Source organism: Magallana gigas, chromosome 4, assembly GCF_963853765.1.
Source record: "Magallana gigas chromosome 4, xbMagGiga1.1, whole genome shotgun sequence".
In the NCBI taxonomy this organism is placed as follows: Eukaryota; Metazoa; Mollusca; class Bivalvia; order Ostreida; family Ostreidae; genus Magallana; species Magallana gigas.
In genome coordinates, this window is record NC_088856.1 from 17,645,160 (window position 1) to 17,666,208 (window position 21,049).

General features: G+C 31.5%; 3 protein-coding genes and 1 long non-coding RNA gene across 4 annotated transcripts in view; 2 read left to right on the forward strand and 2 right to left on the reverse strand.

Annotated features, from left to right (window-relative positions):
* Window positions 1-21,049, reverse strand: part of LOC117682002 (uncharacterized) — a 93,264-nt gene that overhangs the window by 740 nt on the left and 71,475 nt on the right. The window lies entirely within an intron of this gene.
* On the reverse strand, window positions 7-6,605 carry LOC117682014 (uncharacterized). Its single transcript, XR_010712907.1, has 3 exons — window positions 6,420-6,605; window positions 5,616-5,680; window positions 7-2,887 (listed from the first exon to the last, which is right to left on the reverse strand). It is a non-coding gene; the product is annotated as an uncharacterized lncRNA (long non-coding RNA).
* On the forward strand, window positions 16,924-18,721 carry LOC136274650 (uncharacterized). Its single transcript, XM_066082020.1, has 3 exons — window positions 16,924-16,935; window positions 17,098-18,270; window positions 18,710-18,721. The coding sequence occupies exons 1-3, from the start codon at window positions 16,924-16,926 to the stop codon at window positions 18,719-18,721; spliced, it is 1,197 nt and encodes a 398-aa protein (XP_065938092.1).
* On the forward strand, window positions 19,221-21,033 carry LOC136274505 (uncharacterized). The gene is made up of 3 exons (XM_066081491.1): window positions 19,221-19,352; window positions 19,486-19,657; window positions 19,983-21,033. The coding sequence occupies exons 1-3, from the start codon at window positions 19,264-19,266 to the stop codon at window positions 21,012-21,014; spliced, it is 1,293 nt and encodes a 430-aa protein (XP_065937563.1). The 5' UTR covers window positions 19,221-19,263; the 3' UTR covers window positions 21,015-21,033.

Sequence of the window (21,049 nt, forward strand, 5' to 3'; positions counted from 1 at the left end):
CTGAAAAAAGAAATCGTAAAAGCATGTGAACAATTGTTATTCAAATAATCTAACGTAGAGCATTTTAGCATAGAAGGCCTTCTCAGTCGTTTAGGCAAAAACAAGATAACTTTAATTAACGAAATCATAAAAAAGTAAAAATAAATGTACGTGTATTGTCGTTTTTTGTCAACTAAATAAAAAAAAAGTTATTATGAGCTCAAATATTAAACTTATCAAAACAACATTAATAAGGATCATATTTGTTTGATGTCCATTATGTGCCTAATAAGCTTGGAAAGCCTTAAGCACAATAAATTAAGAAACTAGACATGAATTAAATCTATCAATTCTGATCGAATTGACTAGGTTCACATCTGGTGCCAACAGGAGAACCCCCGTTGCCATAGGATGTAACATAGATTCTATCATTATCAATGTTTACTAAAAAGTAATTGCGGCTGTGTAGGGATGGCATGGATACCAGTAGTATATGGTCGTAGTTGCTTATCCACCCCGTCAATCATGTCCAGAATTACCCTTCGAGGGAAACGGTATCTAGAAATGAGCTGCGAGTCATTCAAAGAGTCCAGTGGTTGGGTTCTATCTCGAAAAACACGCTGCTGTCTCAGAGAACGCTGTATAAGTAAATATGTCGCCATTTTTATTACGTTACGTACGTTTCTACGTCTGCTGCACGTCACCCGTAAATTTTGACGCAAATCGACAACAAAACGTAAGATACGGCCTTTAGTAAAACGCAAAATTAGCCTTATTTACGTCTACGTCTGCGTTTACGTCTATATACGTTTCGAGTTACGTTAATGTAGATGCAGATTTATGAAGGCTTAGCGTTTAGTAGGTACATTTGCTTGCATGTAAAAAGCTTAAATATTTTTTTAAATAGCAACAGAAAATCATGGATTACCCTAATTAGAAGGAAACAAATGACAAAAAGCTTCTAAATAACGGCCATAAAATAGTTTATTTTACCAAACAATATTTAAAATGAAAAGGGTCGATAATTTTGCTGTACTCACGAACATATATGCAATGGTGTGTACATCAGCCTTTTTAAAATGATTGAAAAAGAAACAGAAACCTTTCTTTTTTCAAAAACATTTAAATCTTAAAAAATCATATTTAGTATCGTTTAACCAACCACACAATCTCTGAACAAAGCTTGAACTAGACGTTCATAATCGCTCTGTAGAAAAGCACGCGTTCGGCTACTTTTTACTTTCATACCATACAACCGACCGACCTCTGTCGGCTAATGATAAAGTATACACACTTCTTAATGAAGAACAAGTTAACTTTAATAATTTTATCATTTTCCAACTAAATAATACATAAATTGTCCAAAATTTTCCAATAGTATATAAAAAATTTTGATTAATTTGTGACCCATCGAGTGAAATACTGTTTATCTTCATTATATTCCTTTATTTTCCATTTCATAAATATCTGTATAATCATCATTAAGGATTTTCTATCGGCCAGGAGGACGAGGAAATCGGCAGCATAGGCATATTTCTCGAATAATTGCTAATATCAATAATTACTACCTTGTGATTTTGTCGTTTCCTTTATTCCATCTAATGCTTCATATTCATAGATCTTTGTTTCGAGGATGTGTGATTTATTTACTATTACTGTTTACTTTATACACTAGAGATGTAGAAGTTGTTATAAGTAAATGAAAATCAACACATCGTGAAATATACCCGCTCTAAATGATAACTAGATTACAAGACAACCCTTTCAGTGATAATCAGACATTTAATATCAAAAATCTTTAAAATTTCAAATACATTCAAAAATTTCTAGAATTAACTTTAGCTGCACAACTTAATTTTTCTATTCTTTTATTGATAAAATACACTCAACAAAAGTTCTAAATGTTCACTTAGTATAATGTATTTACCTTGTAAAATGAGAGCGTTTATTTATCTTGTCGTCGGGGCGTCTGGTTTTCACTTAACTTTCAACACGTTAAGAACGTTTTGACCTTGACCTTTGGTTGCCACCCAAGACCTTGACCTTTGCTTAATATCACAAACTTTTAGAGCTTTTAGATTGTTTTAAATTACCGATGGAAATGACGTTACACTTATGGAAGGGAAAATGTATATCGAAATTTTTTATAACAATTTCCTCATACTGCTTAATATTAAAACAATGTCGAGGAAAGAATAAACAGCAAATTCAAAATAAGTACATTGTGTCATAGAAACAATACTATAACAGACACTATGTTTCAACGGCTCTGGTTGTTTTCTCAATTATCATTTTGACCATATTAATAAGTATTTTTTTCTTTATAAACTATTACCAAAGACGAATATCAATCAAAAAAGATTTGTCAATTATATTAAGCATGAACAGAAAAATACCAATTTAATGTTCTCACTTTTTGTCACGGATTAATTGATTTCAATCTTGTTGTCTTACTTTGTAGGTGCTATTGATGAAAAGACATATCAGTTACAAAATATTGAAAAATTTACATTATTTTACTTTGTAGTTTTCAAATTCTTCAATTTATCAGGGTGAACACCTAAAAGTTTTATTGAGAGTATATCTTAAAATGTATGCAAAATAATCATATACTACATACATTTTCTGTTATAATCATATTATTTATGGTTTTACATATGTCAAATTTATTTTAAATGTTAGCCATTCCATATTTTTTATCCACGAATAACAAACAAACTTATCATTTAATCATCTGTTTTTAGTTTCCTTAGAGTACTTAGTATCTCACCTGTTATACTCGGAGTAGACATACAGCCGTGAACATAATGGCAAGGTGAACAATCGCACTTCTGGAGACACCCAATGCCATAATATGATGGAGGACACATCTTTATACAGTCGGCACCATAATACCCGGCCGGACAATCTAGGCATAGCATCATAACGTTTAAATTTGAATTATACAAAGACCTTTAATATTTTATAAGAGATAGTTAGCGAAAAAAGCAGTATATCATATTAAATACTTAAAAACTAAATTTTAACTCGGAAAAAGCGAAATGTAAATTACATGAGGATACGCGTAATAATAAACATGCAGTGTAATACGCGTTTTCAAACTGTCCTTAATGCAACAAATGGTGAAATAAAGCTTTTCAAAAGCATTATTTGGCAAACGAAGCAAAATAATGCCTTTTATGGGTATTATAACACAAAGAAAGATGATACATGTAACACATTCCAACGGTGCTTAAAAAACTTCATACTGCCGTATAGGCAGTCAAGTTATAAAAAGATGTATAAGACTTTTTTCTGAATTGCCGTAGTGAAGAATGAAAGGCGTCATATCCATCAATTAAATAATGCATCTTTTTTTTTAAAGGATCAGTCTATGATTTTAAAAACAAATTCAATCTTTTAACTAAAGAACTATTTATAATAAATTTAGAACGAAGTACGTTCATTCCAATACAATATCGTGACTTAATGCAATATTTTGATTAATATTTTACGACCTAGATCGTCCACATAACTGCTGAAAGCAATTTTAATACATGTCTATTTTTCAATGATGATTTATAAAGTATTTTGAGTAAAATTGTACAACTTTAGTTTGCATGAGCCACAAGGTCATCGTATCTGCTCTACACTCTATATATATATATATATATATATATATATATATATATATATATATATATATATATATAAAGAATTAATACACAAGGGAAGAATCGAAAGTAGGACACGATTTGTAAACAATGTCAAATAACAACTTATTTATCATAAATTACGCAAATCCTCCCACACAATGTTGCAAATATTGTCAAAAAACCCGTTCATATTGAAATATTCCTAATAAACTCGGTAAAAAGGGTTTTTATCTTATCAAAACCGCTGTCTGCTGCAGACACTCAATCTCTTCGCCTAAGAAAAGATACCTCTGTAGATCTGCCATCCGAAATTAGATCATGCAGATGTATAGGAAATGACTATTTAGTAATTTTCGAATGAACAATTAATGATGATGAAAAAGTGTTGAAACGGTATTTAATTTTAAATATTTTTGTCTTCTACTCATAATTCATTTATTGTCTTTGCGACCCATTCCTTTAAAATTAATTGTCGTTGCCTAAGAATTTCAGCATTGTTTTATTGTTTATTTGTTTCAATATCAAATTACAAGTATATTTACATTTCTACAAAAGATTAAATGATAGGAAATATATATTTGTTTTTAAACAATTGCATATTAAATTACGCTAATTAAAGTACATGCCAAATATATCGGAACGAATGTTATTATGCTTATAGTACGGTATTTACATAAGACGAGATTTTTCCCAGACATTTTACAGTTTACCGCCGAATTTTCTACTTTCATTACTGAACATAATAGAGAGAGAAAGTACAGAGTTATCTTTTCCTGGGTGAAGAGATTGAGTGCCTGCAGAAAACAGTGGTTTTAATGAGATAAAAACCCTTTTTACCGAGTTTATTAGGAATATTTCAACATGAACGGGTTTTTGACAATATTTGCAACTTTGCGTAACTTTTGTCAAATAAGTTGTTTTTAAACATTGTTTACAAATCGTGTCCTACTTTCGATTCTTCCCTTGTGTATTCTTTATATTTATAGAGTGTAGAGTGGATACGATGCCCCTGTGCATGAGCGATACAAGTATGATTTATTTTAGTAAAAACACTACACTGCACACTCGTTGATAAGAGGGGTTGAAGGCTGAGACCTACCGAATCGATGCAGAGCAGTATTTTTCAAATCTAACAGTTATCTGCGCAGTAAATACTGTGAAACAATACAAGTCAAATATTTCAAATCATATTTTTAGAAGTTCATCTCAAGGGATACGATTCTACACTTTTTAAATTAGTCGGAAGGAACACGAGAGAAGCAGCTTTGTCTCAATTATAGTGCTACTTCCAACATACAAACTAATTTCTCGCATATTCTATAACTAAAGAATTTGCGATCAAAATTTGAAATTATATAAAGAATTAAAACGCATGTACTAGTAACTAACTGGCAAGAAGAGTTTGAGAAATATTTTCACAGCGTAAAAGTCTACTCTGATATATTGCATTTGATTTCATGGAAAACTACTCTAAGAATGACGTCATTATGCTCAAAGGGAGTAATATTTTGTACTATGTATGGAATATGCATGGTCTCCACGTGATTGTTGTTAGCCAATGATTTTCTTACAATTAGCAGGAGGTCATATATATGTTTTTACGCCTTGTATTGCTTTTAAGGATATGTTGATAATTATCATAAGCTTTTGTAAAATTACTTTAAATTACATAATTTAAGTTTTTTGCGAATCATTAACTCAAAACATGCATGTTAATTGATAACGCTGAAAAAAGCTCATGAAATATTTAATAACACGTCGTTTGTAAACTACAACTTTTGTTTTATCACAGGCAAAGTGACGATATGCATTTATAAGAAAGTTAACGTATTGATAAAGAAAATATTTTTAATTTTTAGCCATATAATCAGGAATTGCATTCTACATGTTCTTTAAATGAAGTTTTGGATGTTATGTCATGGGATCAGCGATAAATACATGTATTTAAACATGCATGTTATTACTTTTTCAACTTCCCATGACTTAAAAAAAGTGCAATACCTTTGCATACACCTCCATCATTGTAACGCTCATTCCCACACGATTGAGTTTTGTCTGCGAAAGCTCTGAAAACCATGACGGAATGTAAATTTAGTTTGAACACTAAGAAATATGCATAATATCTCTCTCTCTTTCTCTCTTTCTCTCTCTCTCTCTCATAAAAAAGAAATGCACAATTCTGAAATATGCATTTCACTTATTACGCTTTTCCTGGAAGATCACGACAAAGATAATGTGTATACTGTATGTTCAAGTAATAAGATGGAATACATTTTAAATTATTTGAAAACGCTATTGAAATATTTAAAATAAATGGCAGATTTCAACAACAAGCATTGTTCAATTAGGGATGCAATAAGGTATTTTGATCACCAAAAAGTTGACCAAAAAATTACTTGGTCCACTCCTTAAATGAGTAGTACAAATAAAGTGAAACGCTTACTACAAAATGCTATGACAAACAGCATATGTATACTAAATTATCTTTGTACATTAATTAATGCATGTGCAATAGAAAAAGATATTTCTAATTCAATTTGGTTGTTAAGTAAACGATAAAAATGACTTTTTCCCCTTAAAAAGAAGTGAAAGTCAATGCAACTTTATTTCGTAATATTATTTACAGATAAGGTAATTCTAATATTGTATAATGGCACTCATTAGTATAAAATCCTTTTTATCACCTACTGTTCATTTAAAAAAACCAATATCTAACTTAATATGCAAAACTGTTTGTGAAACAAAACAAAAACAGTCCAGATAAAACATAACATAAGGCAAATGAAACGAACCTAAAATATATACCTTTTGGCAAAATTATTAAAGTGGAGTATCCACAGCAATGAAATTGCAACTGTAAATCCACAAGCAGATGTTGAGTACATGTTTCCTTCATAAATGTAATGATGACTATTTATCATTATATTTTCATCTCTAAAAATGAGGAAATAATTCATATATAAATAGCATTGTGTAAAATGCATAATTTATAAAAATTGATCTATTTACATTCCATATACTAGACTTTGACCCGTGCGTGCACGGGTTGACATTGCATATGATATCGGACATTTACAAAATAGATACATCGACACACCGTATTGTTGCAATTTACATAATAAAGCTTTAAGCTTACAATAATGCTATTAATTTCACTACACATAATCTAACCGTGTCTCGGGACAGGCCTATACCACAGTTAAAATGCCTCCTATATACCCGTAATGTAGCAAAAATTTGCAGAATCGCTTCGAAACGATTTTGGATCAAATTAATGAAGCTGCATTGAAAATAACAGTCAAATTATTCATAATAAACCATTTCGAGGCTGTAGATACCTTTCATCTAAAAATGTAATTCATATTAATGAAGAATTTAACACTTTCTCCAGCACACTCGCTTCGAGTTGACATTCGGAACTATCGGGGTTTTTCATATAAAATGCACTGAGTTTCATCGTATTTCCTTTAATGAACAGAATAAATACATGTATATTTGACAAATTTTCCATGAAATTTTACACGTATTTGTAATAACGTTTCTGAGATTATCCCTACAAATGTGATATTGTGGAAAGAAAAAAAAAATCCTCCCGTGATTTAGCGTGAATGTAATGCGCATGCGCAAGATTGTAAAATCCGAAAAATCCACATAATTTCCATTTTTTTAAAAGGAATTTTCGTTGGTTATTAATTAGCGAAGCTTGATTAAGAAAAAATAAAAACAAATTGGTAATCTTCAAGTGCCAATAATGTTTAAAATATATAAAACGAAAGACAGTGCTCTTCCGATTTCTCGGTATTAAAGCCAAAAAATTCGAGTCTATTATTTTAATATAGTAGTAGAGATATATTTTGAAGTGTGTAGAATATGCTTAAGTTGTTATATAATGTCTACAACGTCTTCAAGTTAACTGTTAATGGCTTTTGTTATTTCAAGATTTTAATGTCTAAACTTATATTTGTTTATATAGATATTACTTTTTAAAAGACGTTTTGAATTTAAAGTGTTTGTTCATCTTAGTTCTTTTAATAGTTCTGTTAAATGCGACGTGATTTCAAGGAGTATGCAAATAAAACTACAGTACCTAAAGAGGGCATATCTAACGTACGAAGTACCTTTACGTTAAAATTTCTTGCAAGGGTGAAGAACATTTTTACTTTTATTATAAAATCGATAATACGATTGTGTCATTATAATTAATAATATGTCGTGTACCAATGTCAATGTTCCTATACTGTAAACATTAATTTGCCTCACGTTATTTACGATGCTTTGTGTTAATAATATACGCACAGATTGCAAAAATGTCTACAGAATGGTTATGGAATTTTACGTGATATATAATTGTGTGTGTCAATTCAAATACTGGTAATTCCGAGAAACTTATTCTAAAAATTCGCTATAAACTTTACTCTCAATATTCTATCTCTGATTAAACATGTACTTCCCAGAGCCTTGTACATATACAGGAAGTTTTCCTATTTTTGTAATTGAGAAGTATTACTGATACAGTATTAATAGCAAGAAAATCACCATATTAATTAACATCCAATAGCCATAACACTTAATAGCATTTTGCTTAATATACAGGATTGTAAAGCTCGATAAGTGTGCTCTAGATATTGAAGATTTTTATCATAAGTAAATTGCATGTAAAATGAATTAAAGACAATTCAATGGTAAAGTATTTCCTCGCGAAATAAAAGAACAAATTTTATGGATTTTATACAGAATGCAGATAGTACAGGCACCTTAGAGCTTCCATGTGGATTTATTACCAATGATTATGTTTTCTAGAAATTACATGATACATTGTATTATAATAGTATGTTATATACAAAATATAACATTTTTAAAAGTGTAGTCAATAAAATGATAATGCAGTAAAAAAGATGCATTTGCAAATTATTTTTTAACAAATTGAACCAAAATGCACGGATAAATTTCAAAAACTCTCTCAGACGTTGGCCTAGATTTAATGTTTAACTTTTATTGTAATGCATTTTTATACTTTACAGGGATTGTCTAATTTGATATGTAGGTGTAATGCAGTTGATGGTCATTATCTAAATTTAGTATTAGTAACTTTTAGAGCTTTCTGTTTTTGCATTATTAACGTTTACTCGCAAGTACTAAAGATTGTTTGAAAAAAATCAATGTGTACGCGTACATTGTACGTGTATACATATGTAACAGTAGATTAACGGGTTTAGTGTTACAGAATTTCTACACGAATGTACATATGTACGCATGTACAATACCAGTATGCTCGAACTTGCTACGCTTTGTTTGATGTTTTAAATTCATGTACATTGAATATAGACATGCTTTATTTACTAAATCATTAAATACTGAATGATTTCTTGGTATAAAAGCCGATCCAATTTTAAACAATTTGACAATAGATGATATAGAATGTATTTTAAAAGAAACAGAAGTTTTTCATATTTTTCCAAACATGCTTAAAATTTCTCTCTAAATGTCGACATCTATACTAATTAAAATGTCTAAACCCCAAGGCAAGTGTTTGTTGTACACTGTTCTTTATTTTAATCATTTTAACCATAGTTATTATGTGTAAAGAATAAAAATAAACTAAACATTTTTTGAAAAACTCAATCAACCTTTATCTCAGGACTGTATCATAAATTAAAAAACGCACAGGTACAATTGAATGTAAAATTTACTGCACTAATACAGCGTGTACAGCGTGTGTCCCCCATGTGCACGAGTAAAGACATCTGCTTCTCATAGCGTTTACATAATTGAAAAAAAACCCTTTGTGGAATCTTATTCAGAGTATAGCTAGTGTTCACAATGTCTCTCTGTAGTTCCGCTGAATTCTGTGGCTAGAAAAGCTGCCTCACTCTCTTGTCTATATCGGCTCATACATATATGCCCGATAGGGTTCAGGTCAGGACTACATCAGAGTTTTTCCACGATTTGCGCTCATGTGTGAAATCGCCACTGGCTGAAGAATTGGCTTTTGTAACCTTGTAGCATTTAGGTTTTGGTAAATAGGGACCATCGAGGTTTTATTGTGTAATGTTATTCCCGCCAATACTATTACTAAGCCACCACAACCCTCGTTCCTTCGCAGATGCGTCATTTTAACGTTAACGTTCCGTCCATCTGATCGCCGCAAATTGAATATAGACTGCTATGGACCCAATTTACCATATGCACACCTCAGATTACATCTTGCGAAAGCTAACTGAAGTTGCATGTGCCTTGTTGACAACACTAATCCTACATAAGGTCGCCTTGCATGCAACCCTCCTCCCTCAGTCTGTTCAGCACTGTCTAAGTCACTTACAGGCCTTCCTTGCGTTTCCCAAAATCTTGTTGACGTTTTCTTACATGACGTTTTGGCCTTCGAGGTAGGTCGTCAGCAGATCCAGTTCCATTGAATTTCCGTACAAGCCTTTGAATGGTTTAGTGGTCCAAATGAAAACGCTATAGATCTGAAAAGAAAATTATGCATTTAGAAATATTTATTTCTTTTTTTTGTGTAAGACAACCCTTTAAACAATCGTAAGTAAATAAAGCAAATATTGGTAAAGGAAACAAATTCCTCGTTAACACACCCAAAAATTCTATCGAACTCACACTCAACGTTTTTTAACAAAAACAGTCAAAGCCAAGTAATTTCTTACTCTAGTACAATTATTTTGGCATGGGCAATTAAACATTATATAAAACGATAGATAATGGTAATGGAACGCAAAACTACACACATACAAAACGACTTTGAGGATGGGAGAAAAAGTGAAATATGAATATCACTACTGATAATCTATTTCGAAAAAAACAGAAAATGAGAACATCAAAGTTTCAATTTTATTTATTCCAAATTTCCTCCATCGATTTTTTAAATTCTTTTCATTTTGATCGAGAATTTCGAACAAGAGGTCCATGGGCCACATCGCTCACTTGAACAACAGTTCCTTGTAATATTCTATTTCGTAACCTCTGTTATTTCAATTTTAAACTTTGAACCCCTTCCATTGGCCCCAGTATAGGTCCGTGCTTTATGATTGGCTTTGACAATTTAGAATATACTCAATTTGAGAATCTTTGCATAGTAATCTCACAAACTGTAGCATCGTAGTGATCGAGAATTTTTTTTTTTTTAATTTTTAAATATTTTTACATATGTATTTCTATGTTAAACTTTGAACCCTTCTGGGGCCCCAGTATAAGATCGAAATCTCACAACTATTGCACTGTAGTTCTTGTGAAGAAGATTTTAAAAAATGCTTCCTATAAACATGTACTTCGATGTTAACTCGTTGAAACCCAGCTGGGACCCCAGTATTGGTCTGGGACACGGTTTCCAGAATTTAGAATCTTCACAATATGTGGATGCTTGAATAATAATTGCACGAACTGTAGCATTGTTGTTCTTGAAAAGAATTTTGTTAAACACTTTCCCTAGATATTCTATGCTAACCTTTGAACCCCTCTTATTGGTGCCCCGGTATTAGTCCAGGGTCACAATTTAATTATTTAGAATCAATAGACAAAGATGTATGTATGCATAATAATTTCCCAAACTGCAACATTGTAGTTCACCCGAAGAAGGTTTTTAGACATGTTTCCTTTACATGTTATACTTTGAACCCCTCATAGGGCCCTAGTTTTGTACCGGGTGTTAACGTCACAATTTTTAGAATTTTCACAATAAGTTTTTGTAAAAAATTTGTAAAAAAAAAAAACCAAACAAACAAACAAAAAAAACCAAGCATACATTTCCTTCTTTGGTTGAGAAATAATTCAGTTCTTTAAAAGCCACACAATACTAGGCGCAAATACGTATTCTTGTGGGTCGTGATGATTTATCCCTGGTATTTGATTTGCATTGTTGATTCGATGCTTGGTTTAATTAGCAAAAGTTGTTTCTGTTATATATGAATGAATAGGTCATAATGTAACTCTTTTTTAAGTATATGTATTGGTCTCTATCTCTGCAAGATTAAGTAAGAAGAAAAAATAAAGATTGTATTATGAATGTGCCCGCTCTCAATAAATACTGAGTAGTAGCTTATGGACTTTTCCCGGCAACCAATCTTTTATAAGATCCTTTCAGGAACCATTAGAATGGCAATTTCAGACTCATATGATTAAGTAAATTAATTAATAGAGGAAAATAATCTTTAAAATAGAAGATTCATAACATAATTGACTGTTGTATGATAAATGTAGCACGTGACTTGTTTAATTAACAATAAAAAACTAATTCTATATACAGCGTTCAATACCATTAAAAGTAACACTTTATAATTCCATATCATGTTACAAAAAAATGTATAGTCAACAGATCATATGTTTGCTTGATCGTAAATGTAAGATCTGTAAACTCGATATCTAAGGAAAATTTTCGGGTTTTTTTGGACGAAAGGGGAGGATGATAACACTTTTAAATGCTATAAAAGTTTCTAATGCCACAACCCCTTGTCCAGCAGTCATAAATTTCATAATCTAGGTAGAGGTTAAATCTTTAATCGTTTAGTCCATATTTCTCAGAGTTTTAATATTTTGAGCGAAAATCATTAATTCGTTCATTTTTACATGTACTTGAAGTTACTTACCTGCTACATGTATAAGGCTAGAAGAAACCCAACCGTAGATATAACGGCAAGGTAAGTTTGTTGCCACACCTATGGCCATAGTATGACGAAAAACAAACTTTCGAGCAGTTGTCACCATACGCTGGACACTCTAAACAGTGAAACAGTATCTCTATATTCGTTTTGATATAAATTATACAAAAGCCTAAAAGTATCATTCATGTAATCGAAAAATGAACAGCACTGAAACGCTAAAAAGGCGTTGAAACACAAATATATAGCTGCTTTCCAAAACACACGATATAACACCTTGATTAGTGTAAAAAAAAAATTAAATCGATTTTAAATTTACTTTGAATGACTTATTGGGTGGTTTATGTTGTTTAAACAATGTGTAAACAAGCCTTTATATCATTTTCCTTTTATATAGCATACATTTAGAAATAATTTTATCTTGTATGTATCTGAATTCTTTTGATTTTTTTTAATCAAATGGCCCGAAGGAAAAGAATCGGTATTTGAAAGTGTTACTAATGCGGCGTCCTAAAAGAAACTAGAGTGAATCAGCGTGTCTTTCTCATCAAAGAGAGTCGCTAGAATTCTTGCGTTCATTTTCATTGGTCAAATGATGACATCAGCATTACGTGTTCAAATATAGCACTCACTAGGTCTTGATAATACACATTAAAAAGTGCGATAACTCGTTAGCCGGAAAATTGTAAAATCAATTTATCCCTAATTGATAATGTTCCAAATAGACCATTCCTGTATAAAGCAATATTCCACGCATATTTCATTGAAATAATTAACCTCTATCTGCTCGAAATTGAACCACCTGAGCTCTTCATTTCATCACAAAACAAATAAGTATGTTGCATTCTGCCACTTTGTGACTTTAATAATTAACCAAATTTGGTTTGAAATAATCAGGAAAATGAAAATAGATGATGATATAACACTAATTAATAAGTTTATAAAATTAATCATAAAATTATAAATATTTGATTCTTTATGCAATAATAATTTACAACTAAGATAATCCATAGCTCCATAATGTTTTGTTTTATTGAGAGTTTTCTAGTAAACTTATTACACCTTTGGATCATTACAGTTTTTTCGTGACTCATTAATGAAACGTTTTTTAAATAAAATGTTGGACATTATTATAAAACGTTTGGAAAGGCGTTATAACGACTTACTTTACGTTTAAAAATTTTAGTAAGACGTTTTTACGGCCTCGGTTTTGTATTTTTGGTAACATAAATGCTACTTTTATGCTATCGTAAAAATACACGAAATCATCGATAAGGTGATACGCAATTAGCACTGATGTTCAATACATGTAGTCGGTAATGTCAAACACTGTAAATTACATTCATACTTTTAAGAATAATGCTTTTTAATCATTAACAACTAATACATGCTAATAACTTATGCAAAAAATTGAAAAAGAATCATCTTTTGGGAAACCACAATTTTTGTTTTATCACAAGGAACACATTATGTACACGTTATGTACAAGGAACAAATATACATTTATATGAAATTTAGAGTATTATTAATAAAAATATACTTGTATATCATTCATAACCAAAAAAAATGAATTGCACTATGATATAAGTATCAATGGAGTCGTAGTTGTGATTACATGGAATCAATTTTATAGGTTTGACAACCATCAACTTAAAGTTATACATTCCTGTCGGGTTTTACTCATAACATTACACACCACATAACGAAATATGAAACGGTTTTTAAGAAACAGCATGTATGAAAAAATAATATTCTAAAAAAACATCAGTTAAATATGTCTGTGTGTAATCTGTTGAGTCAACTCATTCACAAACAATCTATTAATATAATCTCAGTATATCAAGGATAAAAATCAGAACTCTACCGAGTCATATCATGAAGTAGATTATCATGATTCCTTAAATTGGTCTGTTGATAGTACAAAACGAGGCTTCACGAGGACAAAGGCTTACATGGTGTCTGTTATACAACCTGTTTTTCTACAAAAAATGTACAATACCTTTACAATCGTTACCTGACTCTTCGTAAAAATTGGTCAAACACCGTGAAGTTCTGTCTTCAAGAGCCCTGAAAACTATTCCGAATGATGTAATTATCTGTCTTATACATTATTGTTTTAAAAATCGAACATCTTTGATAAAATATATTATAATAAAATGCAAACATAAATAAAGCATACCTTTTGTTGCAGTCATTAGTGTAAAGTGTCAATAGCAGTGAAATTGCAGTCGTAAAATAAAAAAGATATGTTGAGTACATATATTCCTATAAAGTGTGTTGATACATATGGAGTCCGAGATTGTTATAGCTCGATAAATAGGGAAATGCTTATAATTTATTACTGTGAAAAGCATTGATTAAATTAAAATGTAAAGTTGTTATGCAGTGTTTACGAAGTCTTTCAAAGAAACAGTTATTAGTATTTCAAGACTTGAAGTTTGTCATTTTATATTATTCTACTAAGAACTGTTTAATATGGCATATATTTTCAATTAGATATTTAATGTTCTAAATTTTTAATTCAGATATACATCGGTAAAACGAACCATATTTTTTTTAAATTCCAACCTTATCTAAAGTACAGTTGTACACCTACTAAGAACTGAGTATATTGATAAATCATCCCTATTAAAATGTTAAAAAATTAAGCATGCTATCTTCGATCTGTTTGTGGGAATGATTCATGTAAGAGAATTGTTTCGAATTGGTAGAATCCACGAGTAATATAGTTTTGTAAACCTTTAAACCGAACCTGGAAATAATTCTCGGAAAGTGTATGTGATTTTGTCTTGTTTAATCCAAAACGTTTTCTATGTCTGCATTTGAGAGCATGCATCAAAGTTTTAGAATAACAAATTTAATTTGCTATTTAAAGTTTTTTTTTAATAAACAAAATCATCATATATCCATATAAACTTATATCAAAATGAGAAATCACTTGTCAAGGTTTTGACTTCCTTGCTAGCAATTATATGTCATTTAATTTCGTCAAAACGCAACGTTGTTGATACAGTCTGGAGCATGCGACTAACATGACGAAGGTAAAGCTATCGCATTTACCAGTAATAAAATGTACATATTCTTTACGGTAATATCTTAACCCCTTTGACATCGAAAAGGTGTATGCATTTTTTATTATAGTACTTGAATCCCTTTGACGTGTTCTGTTTGACGTTTCAACAAAACTCAGCGGAGACCCTGGAGAAGAACTTGAATTAAAGTAAAAATCGGTTCGTTATCATTTAAGGTCCTTATCTTAGATTTTTTCATGAATATCCATAAGATCTCTAACATATGAAGCCTTCAGTAAATTTATAAACTTCGGACTACCAATACGTGACGCGATTGTTTAACGTTTAGATAAATCATTACCGGTATTTAGCATTATTTTGTAATTAAAAGCATCTTTATAAAAGCTGGTCATGAAATTACACAAATAATGTAACAAACATAATTACATGTTACAGTATCTAGTTTTCAATTATCTGACAGTGTGTAATGATTTACACATTCCAAATAAAATATATTAAATGCAAGTTCATTTTTTTTTCATTTAGAATTTTTTTTAACAACACAGTACTGCACTTCACATTTTGTTCTAATACTTTCAACATCAGTAATATCTGCATCAGCACAAGCTGACACTGTGTTTATGCATATGAGTTGAGTAAATAGGTAGCATTAGTAAATTTCTCGAATAACTAAATATATGAATAAGAAACATATTACATATTTAATAGTCTCGTTCAACCAGACGCTCGGCTGTCTCCGTAAAACTCCGACGAGCAGAGAGTCTGGTAAAGCGTCACGTTGATAACCGCTACCGATAGGGGGCGCCGATTTAGTTTCAGTTTGAGTTTTAACAGCTGTTTAATGGCTACCCCGCTAAAAACAAATGTTGTATCAATTGTGCCGTCTAAGGATTTGTGTGTTTCTTGTTCCGTCAGTTCCAACCAAAGGTATTATATTGTAAAGAAATCTGGAGAGAAAGGTCCGGGTTATGCCTTAGCAAGTGAAATATACAGTACTTCATTTTATTGCTGTGAAAATTATGGAAGTTACGTGTGTAAAACTTGTTATAGACTTCTTGACAGAATTATAGAAACCAAAAAAACCCAAGACAGACTCTCAGTTCGTATTTATCAAAATTCACAATCATTACAAATTCGTAAGACAGAGAAAAGAGTCATAAACAGAACGCCTAACAGCAAACAGAAGATTTGCCTGTATTCCTCGGGTACCTTGCTTACGCCTCAATCAATTTCTCCCCAACGTTCGTCAAGAATTCCAAGTAAGTTTGTACATTACAAGTGTAATTTTAAGCTTTGAACTTTACAGAAACTTTTTTTTATTGTTATTCAATCGATTAATTTATAAAAAAAAAAAATCAATTAAAGGGCTCAACTCAGCAAGTCCAAGTGGCAAAGTTTCATTGATCAACAGAACACCAAACTGTAATCAGAATGATATTTGTTTTGGGGATATAAGTCCATCTGTGACTTTGCGTACATCCCATCTTAGCCAAAGCTACCCATTTCAATGTGAAACATTTCCAAAATCTCCTCAATGTCCATCTAAAATTCCAAGTAAGTTTATAACACTTTCAGTTTCTCTTTTTGAAAGTTTTGAATTATTATATGTATTAAAATGAGCATTTACAAGTATTTATTCACTTGCATGAACAGGATTTTAATAGTAGACAAATGCTGGCGATGGTCATTTGAAGCTAAATCTAGTGTTTTCAAAAAAGAATACTTGAGAAATTTAAACTAAAAAAGATGACTATACATTTACAAAACTAGTGTAATTGTTGTTTTTTTAATAAAGGGCTGAAGTCAGTTACCCCAAAAAGCAAAATTGCATTGTTCTCTGAGAAGGGTTCATCAATTCACATATGTAGTACCTCAGATGAATGGAAGCAATCAGGGGGAAAAAATGAGGATAAGTGTACTCAGACAGATATCCAAGCTCCAAGACTTAATCCACATTTAGATGGAAGGAGACAATCATTGGTTACATACAGGTCTCTTAACCTAAAAAATTCTCTGTCACCGGTTTTAAGTAAACTGTGCAATGGCAGTGTACAGTCAGCTGTTGAGTTATTGTTGCAGGATAAAACAAGTCACATAAGGAACCAAGCACTGGCAGGTATAACTAGAGTTGTACATAGAGAATGTTCAAAGTTATGTAAAAAGTCAGATTCTTTATTGAAGACAAGACCTGCAGATTTATCCAGCTTTCAATTTAACAATCTTCAAGATGAGTTTGAAAGAGAAATACCAACAACATGGAATCTTCTTTGCTCAGTGGCAACAAACAAACAAAAAAAGTGTGATAAAATTAAAGCTACTGTTGCATGTTGTACATTATTCCACAGTAGACAAATTAGTCTGAATGCATTGCAGCATTGTGTGTCTGTGTGTTTATACAACAACCAGCTACAAAAGGAAGGATTTATGATCTTGTCAAGACTTGGTGTCACAACATCACATGTTACCTTAAATAATTCTCTAAACAAAATGAAAGGAGATGTTGACAAAAAAATGTTAGACTTGAGACTGGGTGTTGAAAATGGAAGTAGAAAAATCAATTACAATGAAAATATAACAGATCACGAGTATGCTAGGAGTTCTGGATCCGCAATTGAAATGGACCATGACTACATGAAACAGATCTCGCTCAGCAATGATTCTGAAAGACATCATGGATACAGATTTAATATTGACAATTTAGACTTCCTACTGCAAGTCAGAAATATGACCCAGGATCACCAAAACCAGTCAAAGCATTATGTACAGCTTATGGCCATCAAGGACCGTGTCTACTGTGAAGACCTGATAGATGACAGACCCATGGGGAATCTGCTAAATGTGCCAAATGCTGACTTTCTGCCAAACGGAGAGGACATATCATCACTTAGAGATGATATAATTACTGTAGTTAGCCATATTTTGATAGAGAATATTCCTGCATTCTCCATATTCAAGGGTGTCATTACACATGGGTTTGAGCATGAATATTCCGAAGAGATGAAGGAAAAGTCTGTTGTGGTAGTAGTCATAATCATAATAGTGTTTTGCATTGATCATGTTGATTGCTTATTTAATTGTTATTCAATTGCAGCAGTTTATATACATTTCTGTAACAAACTTTAATAAGATTTATTCAATGATACAGCATATCTTAAAGTGTTCAACATTTGGACATGACAAATGTTTTTAAGTAATCAGAAATGTTATAATTGGCTGCATATTTCCTTTTTTTATATTTTAGAGTTAGTTGAAGACTGGTTTATAATGATTCAGTAGTATTGCAAATGCAATTGGTAATGATAAAAAGCCATTGTAATTGCAATTACTTCTGAAACAAAGCTTTCGTCAGATCATTGGATACAAGGCATGGTGTACTCAAGTTCTGAAAACAGTTCACAAAGAGCCAAATATACGTTGTGTGTTGGAAATAGATAAGTCACATTCTCATCTATTTCAGTTCTGTGAGTAATTGTTCAATATCATTGTCTGTACTACTACTCATTATCATTATTAAGTGATATGGTTTTGCTGGGAAAATATTCATCTAACGGTTTGGCAACTCTATGTGACTGACTTGAATGATGTTAATATTGCACATATTTTGCATGAATTAGAAAAAAATAATAATTATATGCACAGGACCCTTGATGTTAAAAAAATCCATTGAATGAGTAAAATGCATGTTTCATTTTATTACTTGGCATGATAAAAATTGCATGTTTTATTTCCAGTATAAATATGTCACATACTCCTCTCTTTAACACAATATTAAATTATATACTTATATTATTATATTACTGTACAATGAAAGAGCCAAGAAAAATGATAAATGAATATTTTGCATAACCAATTCAATTTCACTGATTAGTTTGAAAATATGCACTTAATTTGAAAATTAATACATCTATCAAGAGGGTAGGGAATTATGCTCAAATATGATTTATGATAATTTTTTGTACTTGTTTTATTATGTAGTTACCTTTAGGGATCTTGGCCAAGAATGAAAACAAAATGAATGACATGATCGAGATACTCAGTCATCTACAAAAATATGTCCCAAATGCAAGAACTTTAGAGGAATTAGACAATGTGGATGTGCGGTATAAACATGCATAGAAAGATATAAGCAATTTTAGAGATAATGAATCAGACACATTAGTTTGTTGCTGTTCTTTTATTATGTACCAGTATTTATTGAAAAAACTGTGTTTAGTTGTGTATTTTATAAATTAGGGATGACACAAGTGCTGAAATGCGACAAATACCTGTAGGAGGTGATCAGTTAACATGCGAAAGAATTCGAGGAGCTCATATGGCACGATTTGATGGAGATACACCAGAAGAGAGACTGGAGGGCTTGTTTTGCATGGTGGAAGATTTTCATGAAAAAATGAATTTCTTACAGGTAATTTTTATGCCATTTCAGAATATACCGTCTGTTGCATTTTTGTTGTTTTTTTTTTTCGATGTGGAAATGAAAATTAGCTTTCTAAATTCAAATATATAATAAAAACAATCTTTGGCCCACAAACTGATATTGGAGTCTTGGGTTGATATGGGATGTGTTATAGATTTTGTGAATTTAAACTTATGATGAAAAAGTCTACATTTCTAAATGAAAAAAAAAATACAAACTAAGACACACTAGAACTTTTTCAAATTGACATTAACAAAGTGAATTATAAATTTTTCAGAAAATCTTTAATATGTAGTTTGCTTCATTTACTTAGTTGCTTATGGACAAATACTTCAAGCCTGAAAGTTGCCGGGAACAAGGGACTCTATACCAATTGAAGAATCTTGTAAATCGCAGAAATGTCTCGAAAAACGTTTCCTCAAACTATCATGCTGCTAGTGAGTTTATTGATTTAGTTACAGACTGTCATGTGATTGCTGCATGTTTAGAATACTGTGGCATGGGAAATTTAGAGAGCCAATGCAAGAAAATACCAACTGCATTACATCTAGCAGATTCCACGGTAAAAAGAAGAGTACTACGTCATTTGGTTGGAGAAATAGTGGATACTTTTTTTCTGAATGCAATAACAATCAATGTTGACAGAATAGAAGATCCAGCATCAGATATGGATGTAGCACCCATCGCACAAGATGATGCAGTTTACAACTATGCAACCAATTTTACAAAATTGGGGCTGCTACGAAAGGTTGCTGTTAATGCCACTAGATATGGTGATGGAAATAGGATGCTGCGGCACTGGAAGTATGCCATGTTAGTCTACCACCAGGGCCACAAAATTAAATACCGCTTAGAAAGTTTCCTGCTGCTGGCTGGAGTGAATGCACTACTCACCCCAAGACAAAAACATCAGGTCATCCATAATAGGTTTATCAACCTACGAGGAGGTGAGGGCCACAACCTTGATGGTGATTATGTCATGGAACTTTTAAACAGGTACGCAAAATCTAGAATAAAGTTGCTTGGACCAAACCACAATGAGACTTGTGTAGAACGCATTGGCAAAACAATGATGTTTTGCCATGAAATCCAAGACAAACTTGAGCAACAAATTAGCGTTGCACCGCTATCCAGAAAACACACTCCTCAAAGCCTACATCATGATAGGAATACCATCATTCAGCAATTAAAAAATTCCTGTGTTTTTCAACTCATTCCAGGCAGATCTCACCAAACCTTTTCTATGGAAAATGTAGATATTTTTAGTAATGTAGATGTACAGGAAGTTCATAAGTGGCTAAATCAAAAGAAAAGGGAGTATTCTTTTGGAAAAAATGCATTTTGAAAGAAAAAAACTGTCGGTGACAAAATGTTCTTTAT